Genomic DNA, 18089 nt, shown 5'->3' with positions numbered 1-18089 from the left:
GGAGGATCTAAGTCTAAGTATGTATACAAGTAATGCAATCTTTGCTAACAAGACTACATCTTGTACAGCCGGCCGACGCAGACTTCCAGACGACCACCAGCACGTTGTCGGCTCGCTGGTCCGGCTTCCTACACGAACATCAGGACATCTCGTACCAGGTGGGGGCCGGGACGTCACCAGGTGCCACGGATGTGGTCGGCTTTACTTCGGTTGGACAGAACACGGAGTGGAGCAGGGATGGACTCAGTCTTACATCCTTCCAGGTGGGGAGTTGTTTACAAAGAAGATATCGATGTGTCGTGTCATCGATACATTTCTTAGAATATGTGTTTGAGTAACTGATAGAAGGAACTTACATAGGACAAAGGATATGTAAAGGTAGGCGAAAATGAATATTTGTTACCTTTTTAGTCTAACTACATCACCAAAGATAGCTCGGCTGAAGGACGGTAGACGAAGCCAGGGTAAAATGTTATTATACTAGGACGCCGTACAAATGATGTGACATTTCATTGGACTATGTTAACCCTATCCAGACGAGGCTTTTTTGTGAACCATGGTGTGGGTGGTGGGGGAGGGATTTTGAGGCCCGGCCCTGACTCTTGTAACTCTAATACGAATTATCATATGTTCACCAAATTTGCAGTGATTGATGTAGACAATATCTGAAGATTTAAAAAAACGCAACGATGACGTAATATGACGTAATTATGACGTCATCAATATGAATTAATTGGTAGGAGCCGTGAAAAGGGAGTATTCCCAGAAAACTTCAAGGTATGCCACGAAAAAGTAATGGGGTTATTACGTACATGTAGGTGAGAATGAAAATTTGTTACTGTTAAACCTTTCCAGACCTATTACATCACTGTAAAGGCCAGTAACAGCATCGGGGACACAACTGTCACCTCAGATGGAATAACGGTTCTACAAGATGGAGACGCTCTTCAGGGGGCAGAGGTCATCGACGGGCAGGAATGTTCTGGTAAGTGTTGTTCATAATCATCGAAGATGTCTCTTTATTATGGATTGTTCTCGATATAATGATAAACGCACAGAGCTGTTCACATTACTTTCCGCTTGCTCTAAAGAATTTGCTACTCTCTATTCAATAGATAAACTCAACTACATTCTGGGAGGCGATAATCCTCACTGTGTACAAGTAGGCAAATATATTCCATGAATATTTATACCGTAGAACCAATAGTGTAAATGACATGCTAGACCCTATATGTTGATTTATTCATACCTATATGTGTGTTTAGTTGTACTGTAAGTAGTTGTTATACATGTAGACCTTACGAAAGCCGCTGTACTTTTGTCGTATCAATAAAGCTTATCTAAATTTATATTCATAACGACAGAAGGAAGTACAAGTGATATGCAGAAAATAATCACTATGAGGATAGTATCCATTGAATGCTATAAGGATCATAGTTCTGCGTTAAATCGTTTTTTTTTACTCGCTCCAGAAAACTAACAATTACATCAACAGTCGAACATTTTAGTTCAAGAAATTAACATTCTGTTGTATTATATTTCAGACCAACACGATGAAACATATCAAATGCAGGTGCGTTTTTCCTTCCAGATTGTCATTAAATATGGATTTCAACTGTTAATCGTCTTTAAAATACCATTAAATGAAAGTATAAAATCTTTACGGTTGTTTTGGTTTCAGACCATCCGCTCTGCGTGCTACGACACATCGCCGTCAATCTACCAAACGTCAAAGACAGCAGTGGCTGCCCATTGGTCTATCCCACCTGCCAATCAAGCTCACGTGACCCACGTCCAATGGTCCATCGTGCAGGATGTAGAGGGTGAGGAGACTGTGGTACAGGACTATGTCAACCTTGGCATGGCGACCCACGGGATGGCCGTTAATCAAGATTTGTACCTCTCTCCCGCTGTCACCTACAAGTCGAAAGTCTTGTTCTGTCATCAAGCAGGCTGCTTTGCTCCAGGTACGACTGTATCTTCAGTTTCGTTATGGAGAAGAAAAGAATGTTTGGTAGTCTGTAGCAGCCTCCGTCCCAGCTCGACAAGAGTTGTATATAGTCCATTGAATGTATTCTGACATTCTGTTCAAGTATTCTTAAGTTATTGTACATAACAAGTTATAGTTTTCAGGAATGATCAACCAATAAGGCACTGCCCATGGTGCTGATATGTCATCTTACGTTAGTTACGTTAAGTTTTTTGTTGGTCTCTGTATTTATTTTATCCTAATTATCTCGAACAATACAATGATAATCGTTGGTGAAAAGATTTCATTCTGATCATTTGCTGACAGTTGGTAACGATTTTGAAATTGTTAACTGTTCTGACACGTCTTCAAGTATGTGGGTAATACTACCATAAGCTGTATCCAGATTTCTAATTAGCTATAAAAAATTTTATTCGTCACCAATAGACTTTATCACAATATACCCCCCTCCAGTCTACAGTTCAGGATTCCTGGTGGCTCCTGACCCACCACTTCCCGGAACACTTCACATCACCAGTCCGTACCCAGACTCGGGCACCAGGAGCGCTGACGTCACCTTTGACAAGTTCAGTGACCTTTACTACCCTACTGATGACGTCATGAACTTCTATGACTGGGCCGTCGCAGATGACTCGGAGAATGGAAAATTACTGACTGACTGGGCTACAGTCGTGCCAACATCATCCAATGAAACAACAGTTAGTACTAATAACATGTTGATAAGAATGTTGTGCTGTCTTTTTTTGTCCCTTGAACTTGCAATCCTTACCACACCTTTTGTAGTATGGGTCGATGCCCATACCTTTTCTAAAGCATTGGGCCACATATTTGTGCAAGCGTGGAATAACACACTAGTAATACGTGCTTTTAGTTGACAAAATTTGTTTCTTGGTATTGGTTGCGTGACATGGCGCGTACATAAATCTGTTTTACCTCCTAAAGACTGTATAGTATCGCTAAAACACAATATCTATTACTTCACCCCAATTGAGTGAAATATGATTTTTGGCTATGTCTACCTGAGCGGCTGATGCCTGGGCGGTGATGTGATTCTACAAGTCTTAATATGCAAAACGCATCCTTGCCATACACTCTCACTGCTACTTTTTTGTATGTTTGAATATAGTAGCCAGAAAGCAAATGGGTAATTCTACCATCTGTAAGTCTTGTCTTCCTAATTCCGCCACAGATTTCTTTCTCCGTTGACGGGTTGCCTCGCGATCTCACCAAGTGTCTGAGTCTGGTTGTGAGAGGACACGCCCACACGGGGTTGTCAGCATCTGTGTCCAGGGAGATTGTCCAGTGCGAAGAAACCAGCACCAACAGAGGACTGAACTACTCAACTGTCATAGATACTCGCCGTGAGTACCTATTATCCTTCAAAACAGTTTTTGGCGACGCCACAGGGGTCTGTAGTGTAGTACTGGATTCAAATTCCAAATACAGTGGAAACCAGTTAATTTTACATCGGATTAACTCACACTTCTGTTAACTGCATGGAATCCCAAAATCCCAAACCAGTGCGGTCCAGCTGGATAACTTCGCATTATTGCACCAGCCGGATAATTGCTCGAAATTCACTGGCAAATAGGCCGTGCAGTTAAGCGACTTCTACTGTATTCTGGAACCACTACTTTTTAATGAATGAAGACCTTTATTACACATTTTTGCCACTGCAACCAATGCTGCAACTAGACAAACCATCGATCATAAAACATATCTGCTCTTTTATCTCCACTATAACAGAAAAGCGAGGAGAAGTTGAATTTATCCAGCAATAGTCTCATATTGTATCTGTTAACTGTATCTTTTCAACATGTCTTGTTGTGACCTGTACTTAGCCCGGTGTGGCAAAATGTGCAATAATGGTCTTCATTCATTCATTATAATAAAACAATTCACAGCAAACATTACACTGGAGTTGAACGCAGACTGGACTGAGTATGACATCGATTACACCAATGAGACGACGATGCTGTCTGCCGTTTGGCCGACATTACGTCACCGGAAGTACGAGTGGGCTGTCCTTGAGGACAAGTCAGGGTCCAGTCTGTCCGCAATGGCTGGACACCACCTCAGCGTTCCCAACCCGTGTGACCACCAGGATATGATAGAGTGTGGAAGAACAACCAGTGTAAGTAGGAGTAGGATGAAACAGTTGTACAAACAGTACGGATCTTTGATGTGGGAATACCTTCCAACGTTTTGGTGGTCTCTCTGTTTCCATTCTCTGAACAATACTGACTGGTTCTACTTACCACCGCGAGGTGGCACTGCATTTAGAGCAATGCAGATGCATGCTACCGTGATCCGTTGTACGTCACGGGAAGTATTGAGTATATACGTAATACTATACGTTTTATATATTCGATTTGATGTGTGCGTTACAACAAGCTACTTAATGTGCTATCAGTACTAGTGCAGTGATTATAAGCGATAAAAAACTCAGCCTGTGGCTGCAAAGTATCTTCTGAAAAAAGTTTCAAAGTATGCACCATCACAATTCGTATTATTGAGCTAACCGACCTGTTCCACTACTATTTCGTATCTTCGTCATATACCATGCAATATATTACCTGCACAGTAGTTGATGATAATAAAGTTATGACTCTTCACATAGGAATATATCAACGTGGAGGGTCTGAGCCTGGAGCAGAACAAGCGGTACATCGTGTGCATCCATGCGGAGGAGACGTCCATAACATACGAGAAGTGGGTGGAGACGCTACCGGACACGGCCGTCTGTAGCAGCGGGGTGACGGTAGACGTGACTCCGCCCAACGCCGATGCTGCCGACGTCTGGATTGGCTCCAATGACAAATCCAATTACCAGGTAATGCACCACTTTTTATCTAACATTTAATGTGGAAAAACTTTGCCTAAACCATAATGCAATGCTAGAGTATTTGATTTTTTACAACTTTACACTGCAACTCCGTGCACAAAATAAAGAGCTCACCAACAGGCTTTCTATCAGTTCTCTGATCCTTTTCAAGTTGAAATGACCCAAGTCTATGTCACAAATCCAAACCAGAATTGTGACGTCAGCAATGGGTCAAAGGTGATTGGAAGTCGGTATCGGCCCCCGTCTCGGTTGAGGAGCTCTGATGTCCTCTTTCACACCTCTTAGAAAGTAATCCTGTTTAAAATCTAGTATCTTCACCTTGTCAAAATCCACAGATTGTCCAGGTGATTCTACTGTGTTTGAAGTAAATCATGAAATTTAACAATGTGTTTATCCATGACTTGTTTTTATAGGTGTCCAGTACAGAGCTTTTTGTACAGTGGGACGGATTCATTGATGTTGAAGAACATGGCGTCTCTATGCACCACTCAGGAATTCAACGTTACGAGTACGCCATCGGTAAGGAATAGATGAAATATCATATGTAACATAAGCTCTACTTCAGTCTATAACCACCGACGAAATCATCGAGCGTAGCGACATATGCTAAATGATTAAGACATGGTCATCATAATTTTATCGCCCAGCGGTCTAATCATCATAATAATCGTGGCATGCCGCTAGCTAAATGTACTGAGGGCGGTCGTCACTGTTTCCATTACCAGCTACTAAGATGGAAAATTGCACCCTCTTTAACCAGGTACGATTGCTGGAGGAAGCGACGTCCAAGCCTGGACAGATGTAGGAGTTACAGATCATGTTCTACTGCACGGGGTAAGACTGCAACACGGATGGTCGTACTACGCCACTGTGACAGGTAGGAGAAATAAGCCTTCTCACAATAGTTAGGACGCATGTACGGCGACAGGAATGCTAGGTAATATGTCAAACGGTAAGGCACACAAAAAGTAAACAGTCCTTGTCTTGACCATTGTTTCGATTTGCATAACAATTTCCAGACCCTTTGACATATTACCTAGAATTCCTGTCGGCGCACATGCGTCCTAACTAATGTGAGAAGGCTTATTCGGTGCCGTTCCTAGCCCATTTATTCAACCCGTAACGTAAAACACAAGAAACTCTTGTAATCATTGATTGCTTGGAACCAAATAAGTGTGGAGCCATTTTCGAAAATTATCGATTATTTATACACACATTGTATAAAATAAAATTGTTTGCTTGAAGCGATCGATTATCAATAAGTATGTTCACCGTAAAAAGTGCAAATTTGAAAACAACAGGAATTGTGGGTAATCCAAATGTGATTTGTTTATGCCTTATGGGCCTTCACCTTTCACACATTTACCCACAATGCCGCTGCACTGGCAATTTCAAAACAGTGAACGTGCTTAAATCAACATGTCATGCTTGACGTTCTTTTAAAAAAATTTCTCTCCTCAGCTGTGGACTTTGTCGGACTGTCAACAACCAAATGGTCCCAGAGAGTGACCGTTGACACCACGCCACCACAGAAGTCAGACACACACATCAATGTTGGAGGCAGTTTTCACTTCAGTTCGTCATCTGTGACTGCAAGGTAAGGACACAGTCACATGTGTCGTACGATTGTCGTTGTATCGCAAACCGCAGAAATTCTAGAGATAGCTGCGTGCATGTGTTGTACAAAATTTAGTTGTCATGTTATAGAAAAAAGCTATCCTTAAACCATACCAGCTTCAGTTTCTGTCAAAAAGATTTAAACGACATTAAAACGATGGCCTGAAATATGACCGCGTCTTTGGACATCACAAGCCCTCTCACAGAGATCATAACGCATGTGCGGCGACAGAGATTCTAGGTAGAACGTCAGAGGTAAAAGGGCTGAAAAAGAAAACAAAACCCGTCTGTACATCGTCATGCGAATCGAAACAATGGTCGAGACAAGGACTGTTAACAATTTGGGGACCTTTACCTTTGACATATTTCATAGGAATCCAGTCGCCGCACATGCGTTCTGATCTCTGTGAAAGGGTTCATTGGGTCAATGAATGTATGTAGAATAAGAATTACATATATCATTATCAATTTATACCTGACTCTGATGCATACATAATCGTATCAATATCAATGTATACATGACACTGATGCGCATGGCAGAAAAAAAAACGGATCCTGTGAAAGAAACTCAGGAGACGTTGAGTCAGCTTACGAATGTGCTCTATGTGGCAGAGACTGTCATTTCGTATAGGGCTGTTTAGCCACTGTCGACGCTGTAGGGCTAATATCAATTAGGATTTTACCATGGTCAATAATGACCGAAGGAGGCCATATACTATACGTGTCTCTTCTTGTATACATCTTGGTCTATTATCTCTACAGCTGGGAGGGTGTGTTCTACGACACAGAGAGTGGAGTTTCGTTCTTTGAGTGGGCGGTGGGCTCCAGGGCTGGTCATGCCGACATCTACCCCTTCACTAGGGTGGAGGAGACGGAGGCTGAGACAGATGAGAACAGTCCTCTTCAGCTTCACGAAGGGCACGAATATTACGTCTCAATCAAGGTATGCATAACGTTTTGTATCAATGTTATTCTATTATGAAAAAGGATCTAATAACTTCAAGAGTATTACAAACACGTCTAGTTTTGGCGAATCTTCAGTAGTATATCTATTGCTAAGGATACCTCATGTGGTTGGAAGTCGGCACCGACCCCCGTCTCTGTTCACGGACATATAGAAAACTATAGTAATCTTACAAAAAATAGCTTAAGTTTACATTTTGAGCATCTCAACATTGCCTATAACATCTCATTTGATGTCCTGTAGGCTTATAATGGAGCCGGGCTGATGACTATGGCGACTTCCTGGGCCGTGGTTGTTGAGACGTCCCCACCTGAGGCTGGGAACGTGTACGACGGACCCACATTTGGCACCGTGAACGACATAGACTTTCAAGATGACGTCACCACCATCCATGCCCACTGGGACGGTTTTTACGACCCTCATTCTGCCATTGTGAGCTACACGTGGAGCGTCGGGGGATGTGCTGGGTGTAGTGACATTCTTGCTCCACAGAACGTTGGGCTTCTTCAAGGTACTACAAACATATACTTGAAACTCACACTCTTTTTAGTATGTACTATGTAAGTCAACCTTTTTGGCGACGCCTCAGGAGTGGTGTCGCGCAATCTTGCTCCACAAAACATTGGGCTTCAAGATACTCCTAACATTTACTTGAAACTTACATTCACTTGAGTATGGCAGTAAGTGTATCTTTTTTGGCGACGCCTCAGGAGTGGTGGCTTTTCTTATGAACGTTTTTCTTTTGTTCAACAGCTGTAAGTGTGGACGCCCTTCAGCTGACCCCAGGAGAGACGTACTACGTGACGGTGACGGCGTGTAACGCAGCCGACCTCTGCACCACGGTGTCGTCTGACGGAGTTATCCCCGACGACTCCCCGCCTGTGGCTGGGAGAGTCCTGGATGGGGCCCAGGGAGAGGAGGCCTCATACCAGGCATCCACGTAAGTACGGTCTACAAAATGCCATTTTCATGCGTTCGACATCTGCGTAAAAGTCTATCTTTAAAAATGCTGATATCTGCATCATCAGAAAACCTTTTTTTTGCACCACAGAAGCAGTTTGGCTGCCCACTGGTACGGGTTCAATGACCCCCACTCCGGGCTGTCCCACTATGAGTGGCGCGCTGGGACCACACCGGGTGGAAGTAACATCGTGGGAGTCACACAGGTTAGTATATACCCCGCATATCACTAGTGCGCTCAATGTTCGTAGTCTCTGTATTGCATTTTCTCAAACAGTACCTGGCCAAGACGCTTTAATGTCTAGATGCCTAAATGATTACATCTATTTGCTGCTGTGCTCTATATGTATTTGTAGTGCTGATCTACATGTATGTGTCGTGTTTTTGAACAGCTCCATCTGACGAATGTAGCTGTAAAGACAGGACTGTCCCTCCCTGTCAACACCATGATCTACGTTACTGTGAAGGCCTACAACCGTGTGGGGATGTCTGTGGAGACCACGTCCAATGGTAAATATGTTAAACCATTTGCTAATTTCTGAGAATGCCTAATAATACATTTATAATCTTTCCTTATAAAACAGAGGCAATGTTATCCTAGACAGCAGTCATTTCCTAATCCATCTTCAAAGAAAAATGGCTACATTTAGATAAGATCAATATACAAACTTTAAAGATAACACACAAAAGTGATATTTTGTTCATGTTGAAGGGTTCCGTGTAGACACATCTGCACCAACAGTGACGACAGCCGCACACTTTGACCAAACCCACGGTTCCCTTGTGAGTGGGACACAAACATGGCGGTCTGCTGTGAAGATAAGATGGCGGTTTGACGATAGTGAGAGTCTGGTGGTGGATCAGCACGTGTCACTGTCCAACCATCACGGGGCGGAGGTCGCTAACATAAAGGTGTGTAAAACGGCACAATACTACCTTTAAGTTACTAGCATTTGGAACCCAACATTTGGGAACTAGGGAAAGAGTGCTTCGTGGTGCTTCGGTGTTGAGCTCGGAACCGAGAGGTCACGAGTTCGATGCTCACCGTGCCCCCGACGTTGTATCCTTCGGAACGACACTTAACACGACCGTCCTAACTATATTTACGTTTAAAAATGGGTACCTGACTTCGGTCGGGGAGGTAAAACACATTTACCTTTTGCCTGTGCTTTGTATGTGACATTTTTAAGTCGGTGATCTTGTTTATTGGGAGCTCCCTGCCTTAGTGTCGGCCGGAAATGATCTGCACTGAAAAGAACAGAACGAATTGAACTATCAGCTATCAGTCAAGAAAATATTACGCTTCAAGTCAAGCTTCTATTCAAAGTCAACGTGTTTTACCATTCTGAGATATATGTACAATTTATTACAGTTTAGTTACTCTTTGAATCACTACACAGATACCTTTAACAATTGTAGCATCAGCCAAAGTACAATTTTTTATCAAGGAACAAGAAGTGGTATCTTTAACAAAAGTTTTTTTTTCTGGATTTGGCTTTCAGCTCAACGGCACAGTGTACGAGTACACGTTCACTGAGCTCGCACTGGATGATGGGAACAACTACGTTGCCAAGGTGATCGGATGTAACAACGCTAGACTCTGCTCACAAACACAGACTGGATCTCTCCTGGTAGGGACAGTGCAACAAATGTACTTTTGTCATTGGTATAATTATGCTAAATTACAGGAACTGGCTGATAGAATAATCCTTCAATCAGTGAATCTTGAAAATACGTACTTCCAAATTTTCGATGTCTGCTTAGTACATCTTGATCACGGAATGGCCAAATCTCGCGAGATAGCGAGACTAGGTTCAAGACTGCGTGCACCTCCCACCCCATAATTGGCTGTCTTACAGAAATAACAAACAACTTCTAGTAGTTAAAATTTTCCGGCCTGGATAAGAGATATGGGTGCAACTGACCATTTCTGTGATTTGCCACAAACAGGTGGACTCCTCGAAGCCGTTGACCGGTCATTTTGCGGTCAATACTGACCACGCTGCCAGGCTGACCAGGCACAGGGACAGCTGGATGACGTACGACAACAGCGGAACTCCGACCCTGAAGCTGGCCTGGCTCGGCTTTAGTGACTACCACTCTGGGATAGACAGACTCATGGTGGCTGTCGGGAGTGGCTTCTACGGAAGGGACAAGACTCTGGTAAGTTTTCCACCAAACAATCAAGCACCAGTAATAGCAATGATCTCCAATGTCCAATTTTTCTAATTCCTGCATCGAATAACTACTAAGAAATATTGTAGCACCCTTATTACACAGCATTAAAATCGACGACCCTCCATATGCCATTTGCCACAATAATACGCCCGATGTACTTTCGATAATCGCGCGACGTTGAGAGATCGATGGATGTTCGCAGGCCACCGAGCCACGTTGTAATGATGTTGCTGAACTCCTGGCGAATGGTGGATGGTGCAATTTTCTGGCAATCAACAAATTCGGCCGAAGCTCGTCGACTGTGTAAAATGGTTACAAGGACGGTATTTATCAGTTTAGACCGAATGGGACTTTAGCCGTGAAATCATGTTGTACAATCCTCCCACAGAATGGTGCACCCCAGGTTCTGGCTCATGGCAGTCAAGTCGGCGACCAGGAGAATGACGAAGGTTACGTCTACACAGGGAGTGTTCAACTGTCAAGTTCAGTGTCTGACTACAGCACGCTGTACATTTCTCTATGGGCCATCAACGGGGTAACATTTCTGATATTTTTTGGTCTCTAATTGTTATTTATCAGTAATGGAATTGTAATGCATAAATCTAGCATAGTTGCGTTGTTGTCTTTTAAGTTACTTTCAAAGTATGTTTAAGGTAATATATCTTTCCTCATAGGCTGGTTTGGCAAGACGTGAGCTTGAAGATATATATATATCAGCCATTCAAGGTTCGCAAACTCTGCTTGAGCATACTGAGGCTTCCGACTTGTTTTACCGATTGCGGCAATTTGTGCTAAAGTCGGGAAGCATAAGGAATGAAGGTAGATGTAAGCCTAAATGTTGCTTTCCTTTCAGGCTGGGTTGGCGAGTAACGTGCTGCACTCAGCTTTCCAGGCGGTTCCTGCCTCTGGTTCCACCGGGAGTTTGACGCTAGTCCGCCGCTGTGACGCTCACTCCTGCTACGGACACTGCATCTGTGCACCCTTCAACCAGAACTGTGCACGGCCCACTGACAACACCTGCACACAACTGGACAGCTGTGAGTGCACAAACTCTATTATTTTGACCGTATTTTGGTACATTTATTACCACGTGCGTATCAACTGGAGATGCACACTGTCCAGGCAGCTAAAATCAGGAGAAATCAGACTGATGCGCATGGCAGAAGAAAAGCGGATCCTGCGAAAAGAACTCTGCAACAGACCTGAGTCAGCTTACAGATGTGCCCTATGTGACAGAGACTGTCATTCTCGTATATGACTGTTTAGCCACAGTCGATGCTGTAGGGCGGATATCAATTGAGGTTTTACCATGGTTTTCCCATGGTCAATATTGACCGAAGGAGGCCACATACCACCAACTATCAATGAATAAATTCTTTTAATTCTATTTCAGCTGATTCAAGCTACTCCAGAATCGAAGTTTACGACAAAACTGACTACAGTCTCCTGGCCAATGGGGACACGTCTGACGCCGCCTACACCTACTCCACGTGCGCACTGGCGGCCAACTGGAGGGAGGCTACAATAGGGTCTACCGGGAGACCCTACAGATACGAGTGGAGCGCTGGAATCAGTGTAAGTACAGACATTTACGAGACTGTATCAAATATTTGAATAATTTCTGGTTTCATTGTACTTTCTGACCAGTGATTGATGTATCGACAATTTTGATGTTTATGCATAATTTTTACCACATTGTTTAGGGACAAACTGTGGGCTCAGGGCTGTTTGATCTTGTCTACGACCGTGTCTGGTACGATGTAGGTCTGGAGACCAGCGCTGTTCTCACCCTCCCTGTTAGAAGTAAGTCTGTAATAGATCAGTCCTACATGCCCCTCATTTGCCACTTTAACTTGGGAATTCCTCCTCTTTTTTCTTCATTCATTTCTATGGCTTTACGTTATTTTATCACTATTTCTTGAAGCTTCACTGGAGGTTGGTGTGAGCTATGTGTTCTACGTGAGGGCCTGGTACACAGACAACATCTACAGAGAGTTTCAGTCCAACGATGTGAGAGCTGATCAAACACCACCGAAAAGGTCAAGTTCAAGAAAGGTCAGTGTATCAACTCTTATGGTCTCATTGATGATTTTTCCCCATAGACTTCTATGTTATATTACATGTTTACATGATCGCGTTCATAATGAAGCTACATGAAATGTCAGCAGATTTTCCATTCTGTTTTGAGCACATTTAGTCTATGTAATGGGGAAAAATTGTCAATGACCAGAATGCATAGGTTTGTTGTTTATAGCAATTACAAACTATAATTTCTCAATACCCACCAATGACACTTTTTCGCTGTTCGTGTACAACCGCATCACTCAGAACCTAAGACTGTGCACTTCCGACCTAGCACGTGGCTGCCAAAGTTTACCTGCTAATTTCTTCAGTTGCAAACATGCTTACACTAATCCAACTTTTGACATCAGTTCGGCTGGCTAAAAGGAAATTTTTCACCACTAAAAACACGCGCCCATGCACCAGTTGGCTCGGATCTCTTTTAGTACCCACTTGGAGTATTACATTAATGAGACCTTATATAGGAACTCACAGTTTATAAGGTTTATTCTAAAGTTAGATTTGCGTAAATGTGTAAGACTTGAAGTGCTTTTAACCATGATACCTATCGTTCGGTTTTGCTGTAGATCAAAGACCTGACCTCCACCTCAGAACAACATGACGTGGAGTACATGGCCCAGACAGACAGCCTGAGTGTCAGCTGGGAGTATGTCTTCCTCGATGCCATCAATAGTGGTAACGACTATCATTTGGAGCACTTTGAGTTATCCCTGGGCACCTACCCTGGAGGTGAGTCAGTGGATGTTACCTGTAATGAAGATTCATAGCGCTTATGTTTCTTTTCAAATCTGAGACGTTCCCTCTTCATGAAAAAAAAAATTCATTCTTCTTCAAACTGTAGGTGAAGACGTGAAGAGATTTGCCGACAACGTTGTCTCAGGGACCGCCACGTCCCACACCTTCACGGGCTTATCTCTGCAGTCGGGCAAGACGTACTACACCTCGGTACGGGCGTACAACCATGCCGGGCTCCACAGCACCTTCCACAGCGATGGTGTCATGGTGGACACTGTAGCACCCACAGCAGGAGTGGTCTTTGATGGGCAAGGTACGAAAATGTCTTTACGCTTTGGAAATGTCCAAACATTGTGGGGAAACCTATTTTTGTAAGTTATTGCAGTCTTTGTACATCTAGCAATTCACGGTATGGCAGTCTACGATAACGTCACAGCTAGTCGCCGCTAGGTGGCAGTGCAGAGAAAAGAATGTACTTTCAAACGTTACTAAGCTTTTATCGCCCCCCGTCGTGGTTCATGACTAGTGTAGATGTTCTGACTCGTACAGTCTTTGTAATCCATCGAACTCAAGTGCACCTGTAGTCCTTCCTTCCTATTATGTGTAACCCCAATGAAGTTCACTTGTTTCCTTCAATAACCGCTGATTATTGGCTGCTGTGTTTAAAACCTTAGTATCATCATGTATATGGCAGCAAAACTTGAAAATATTTCGTTGTTCCAAGATGTCAGGGACATGGCGTACACTTCGGACGCAACTGTTGTGTCAGCGTCGTGGCATGGGTTCAACGACCTGGACTCAGGCATAAACAAACATTTCTGGTGCATTGGAGAAACCAACAGCCAATCAGAGTGCAACATCATGGGCTGGACAGACACCGGGCTCATGCAAGAGGGGACCGTTACTCTCGGAAACAGCTTGACCAATGGTAAGAAACGTCCATCCATGTTAATTGTTTAGCACTTGGCCTATATCTTTAGTCTGTTTCAGTCTTAATTCTGAGTCTATTGGGCACCTGTATATGAGTCAAAATCTATTTCTTGAACCCCATCTGTACCACATAAAACCCAATATTCCAGCTAGCCAGATTGAAGTTTAATGACATGAAATCATAAGTTTATAAAATCCTGAGTCGCAATGACAATAACGTTGTGCTGAATTTGGTACTTGACAAAATGTCACTGAACATCGTCACTGATCACCTGCACTTAGCCAGCTTTGTGCGTGTTTTTAAGCGGAAAATCTATTCTGTCACTTTTACGGGGGCTCAGTAATCAGCGAACATTAGCTGATCCCAAAACATGAGGCAGTGATCTAGATGATCACATCGTTACTACTGCCGGCCGAAAATGTCCTTAGGAGCTCGTCAACATGTTGAACACATCCTCCTACGCAGGGACATCCAACAGCCAAACCGCCTGTCAGGATGTACCCTGCTTTTTCAACCGTCACTCTTAGTTCCTGTAGACGTCCCCCCCCCCAAACCAGCTGCCAGCCAATCAGAGAATATGCCTTTCAGTTTTTAAAAGGGGTCTCGCGTATATAAGGGTAAGCTCATTAATATTTATGAGCAGAGCGGTCAGGAACTAAGAGTGGCGGTTGAAAGAGCAGGATACATCCAGACAGGCAGTTTGGCTGTTGGATGTCCCTGCGTAGGAGGATGGTTGAACGATTATGTTTCTGAAATGTGACGCCGGATTCATGAAAGACCGATGGAGTCATGGATCGGTGCCAAACTATCCTTGGTCATAAAGGAACATTACATATGAGTTTTTATCATGTAATAACTTAAAGGTCTTTTGTTCTATCAGGACAACGTTACTACACAAAAGTGAAGGGTCAGGACGCTGCAGGGCACCAGTCACCAGTCGCAGTGTCTGATGGGTTCCTTGTGGACACCTCCCCACCCATACCGGAGGCCAACCTACAGATAGGGGACAACCTGCTCATCAATCCTTCATTTGAAGATGCAGTTGATGGTGGAGAAGGTTTGTATTCACATTGCAGTTTAAAATTAATAATGTCAGAAGTTACGCTCAGATAAAAGCCTAAAAATATTGAACTTCAGAACAAGAAAACTGCCTTTGGGTAATGGTTTAGTGTCATTTGGTAGTTAACGTTCAATTTTAGTACTGAGCATATGATAAGACAATTCATATATATACGTACTTCTATAGTTGGATCTTATAATGTGATTAGGACGCTGGTTGACGCGCTACTTGTTCCTTAAAGGTTGGGTACTGGAAGGTGACTCTGTGGTCCAGCACATCTCCTCCTTACCTACTGATGACTTCCAGACGAAGCACGGACGTTCTCATCTCCTTCTTCATGGCAGCATGTCTCAGACTTTCACCACTGTGGCAGGTACGATATACCATTCATACTGATTGTCAGTCATTTTTAAATTGACCAATCAGCAGTTACAGATGATACATAATGGCGAAGACCAACATGGAGAGTAAGTTGACTAGTGATTGTAATTTGATCAAACTGAAGGCGTGAATAACCATTTAGAGTAGTAGTACAGTAGAAGCCAGTTAATTGCACAACAGATTAACGCACACTTCTGTTAATTGCACGGAATCCCCAAATCCCAAACCGGTGCGTTCCAGCTAGATAACTTTGCATTATTGTTCCCTAAATGCTATCAAACACTTAATTAGATTTCGCCAGAAAGTACCAGCAGACAGTTTTCAGTCAGACGCTCTAGCCTGCCAGATAGATTTAGACAAAGCTGGAGCCAAGTGTTGGGCTTCAGGGGTTCGCCAGTCACTTGAGGAATGCGGTTATAGTTATGTATGGCATTGTCCTCTACAGCATAATACAAATTCGTCTCAAATTATAAATTCTATCAATCAGCATCTGAAAGACATTTATTTTCAAACCAAAGGTGGATCCGCTAAAAACAAATTGAGGTCTTACAGACTGTTCAAGTCCACCTATAATGTAGAACAATACCTGGATATTGACAATATTTGGCACAGGACGGCCGTCACAAAACTACGAATCAGTTGCCACAAATTACACATTGAAACCGGAAGACGTAACCGCACCCCTCCATAACAACGAATATGTAGATACTGCAATCTAGATAAGTTAGAAGACGAACATCATTTTGTAGTAGAATGTAGTTTGTACAAGAAAGAGAGAGCTGAACTCTACAGACTAATAGAACCCATGTTCCCCCACTTCATACAACTAAGTAATATAGACAAATTTATATTCCTTATGAATCTAGACAAACCTTCACTTATAAAGCACATCTGTTCTTACATTTTCAATATCACAAAGAAACGAGAAGAAGCCGAATGTACGCAGTAGAATACGATTCTTGAGTTTTGTAGATTCATTGTATCATTGTATCATGTTGTATCATTTGTTGTGACCTGTACTGAACCCAGTGGGTATTTATGCACAATAAAGGTCTTCATTCATTCATTCATTATTACACCATCCGGATAATTGCACGAAATTCGCTGGCAAAAAGGCCTTGAAATTGAGCGGCTGCTACTGTACTTGCATTAGATCTCTGCAATTCAGATTTGTTTACTATCCATACAGCCAATCATGGTCATATTTAGGCAAGTCCTTATAATGTGTTTGTTCTGATATCAGATCAAGAATACAGAATCTCCTTCTTTGTAAACCATGACGCGACGACGGACGTTCCCCGCCTGACCCAGGAGGGTTTGCTGACAGCGCCAGGTCTTCATCAGGTCTTCAAACTGCGGAACAGACAGGTATCAACTGTCGACACCACCTCTACAGAGCAGTGGGACACCTGGCAAAAACAGATCTTCTACTTCACTGCTGTCGGCACTAGTTCAACTGTTACCGTCCAATCTGTGGGGACGAAGGCAGGGATTTCTCTGGATAACTTTAAGGTAGGTCATCATCATCATATCTTTCCGCTCCACTGACGGTCTGCGATGTAAGCCTCTCGTAGGTCGATGTTGGCAAAGGTTGGGCCAAGTTCGCCGTTCTGTAGAAGGTTTGGTGGCGTTTTAAGGTCTTCCTTACACACATACCTGTGGCGTTATCTTATTTCGAAAAGCGTGAAGGTTTATTTATTTATTTATTTATTTATTTATTGATTGATTGATTGATTGATTGATTGATTGATTGATTGATTGATTGATTGATTGATTGATCGCCAGACAAGTGGGTAGCCCCTTCAACTCATTAGGAGTTCATTTCCAAGGGGCCCACTACACACACATTGAATAACATGACAAAACGTGTTACATTCAGTAAGATAACCAGAGGACAACACACACACACGCACACACACACACACACACACACACACACACACGATACATAACAAAACGAATTGTGATAACAAAGCAAAAGATAATTTGACTTACTCAACCCCAGGTGGAACCGGTGACCTACGCCACCACCACCTTTGACTCCAAGGCCGTGTATGACGGCTACATCGACCTGACTGCGCAGACCCTGTCAGACTGGGGGTCGGTGTCGGCCAAGTGGAGCATGGTGGATCCAGAGTCCCCTATTGTGGACTTCTCCTGGGCAATTGGGACGACAAGAGGTAGGATTAAAACACTCAAGCTTTGAAGAAACGATATTTTTAATTGGTGCCGTACCTATATGCCTGGTTTATTTTCGAAATTCAACATTCAACTGACACCCCCCCCCCCGGGGGGCGAAATCACTACCGATCTCGCCCCCCCCCCCGCGGGGGGGGAGAAAAACCC

At 43.3% G+C, this 18089-nt stretch overlaps 1 protein-coding gene across 1 annotated transcript in view; it reads left to right on the top strand.

Moving 5' to 3' along the window:
* The window catches only part of LOC118415485, a 31074-nt gene that overhangs the window by 11792 nt on the left and 1193 nt on the right, over window positions 1–18089 (top strand). Inside the window, exons 17-47 of the mRNA XM_035820144.1 lie at window positions 69–263; window positions 856–985; window positions 1545–1573; window positions 1682–1967; window positions 2444–2688; window positions 3180–3351; window positions 3895–4124; window positions 4611–4823; window positions 5249–5354; window positions 5596–5712; window positions 6297–6432; window positions 7215–7395; window positions 7660–7927; window positions 8170–8356; window positions 8468–8582; window positions 8769–8886; window positions 9089–9288; window positions 9879–10007; window positions 10327–10539; window positions 10943–11089; window positions 11408–11591; window positions 11948–12129; window positions 12258–12357; window positions 12479–12609; window positions 13203–13365; window positions 13478–13684; window positions 14096–14299; window positions 15183–15359; window positions 15604–15735; window positions 16987–17255; window positions 17749–17923. Of these exons, the coding sequence (XP_035676037.1) occupies window positions 69–263; window positions 856–985; window positions 1545–1573; window positions 1682–1967; window positions 2444–2688; window positions 3180–3351; window positions 3895–4124; window positions 4611–4823; window positions 5249–5354; window positions 5596–5712; window positions 6297–6432; window positions 7215–7395; window positions 7660–7927; window positions 8170–8356; window positions 8468–8582; window positions 8769–8886; window positions 9089–9288; window positions 9879–10007; window positions 10327–10539; window positions 10943–11089; window positions 11408–11591; window positions 11948–12129; window positions 12258–12357; window positions 12479–12609; window positions 13203–13365; window positions 13478–13684; window positions 14096–14299; window positions 15183–15359; window positions 15604–15735; window positions 16987–17255; window positions 17749–17923 (5341 nt within the window). The remainder of the gene's footprint in view (window positions 1–68; window positions 264–855; window positions 986–1544; window positions 1574–1681; window positions 1968–2443; window positions 2689–3179; window positions 3352–3894; window positions 4125–4610; window positions 4824–5248; window positions 5355–5595; window positions 5713–6296; window positions 6433–7214; window positions 7396–7659; window positions 7928–8169; window positions 8357–8467; window positions 8583–8768; window positions 8887–9088; window positions 9289–9878; window positions 10008–10326; window positions 10540–10942; window positions 11090–11407; window positions 11592–11947; window positions 12130–12257; window positions 12358–12478; window positions 12610–13202; window positions 13366–13477; window positions 13685–14095; window positions 14300–15182; window positions 15360–15603; window positions 15736–16986; window positions 17256–17748; window positions 17924–18089) is intronic.

The sequence above is a fragment of the Branchiostoma floridae genome, chromosome 5 (assembly GCF_000003815.2).
Source record: "Branchiostoma floridae strain S238N-H82 chromosome 5, Bfl_VNyyK, whole genome shotgun sequence".
NCBI lineage: Eukaryota > Metazoa > Chordata > Leptocardii > Amphioxiformes > Branchiostomatidae > Branchiostoma > Branchiostoma floridae.
This window is presented reverse-complemented; position numbering and strand designations above follow the sequence as displayed.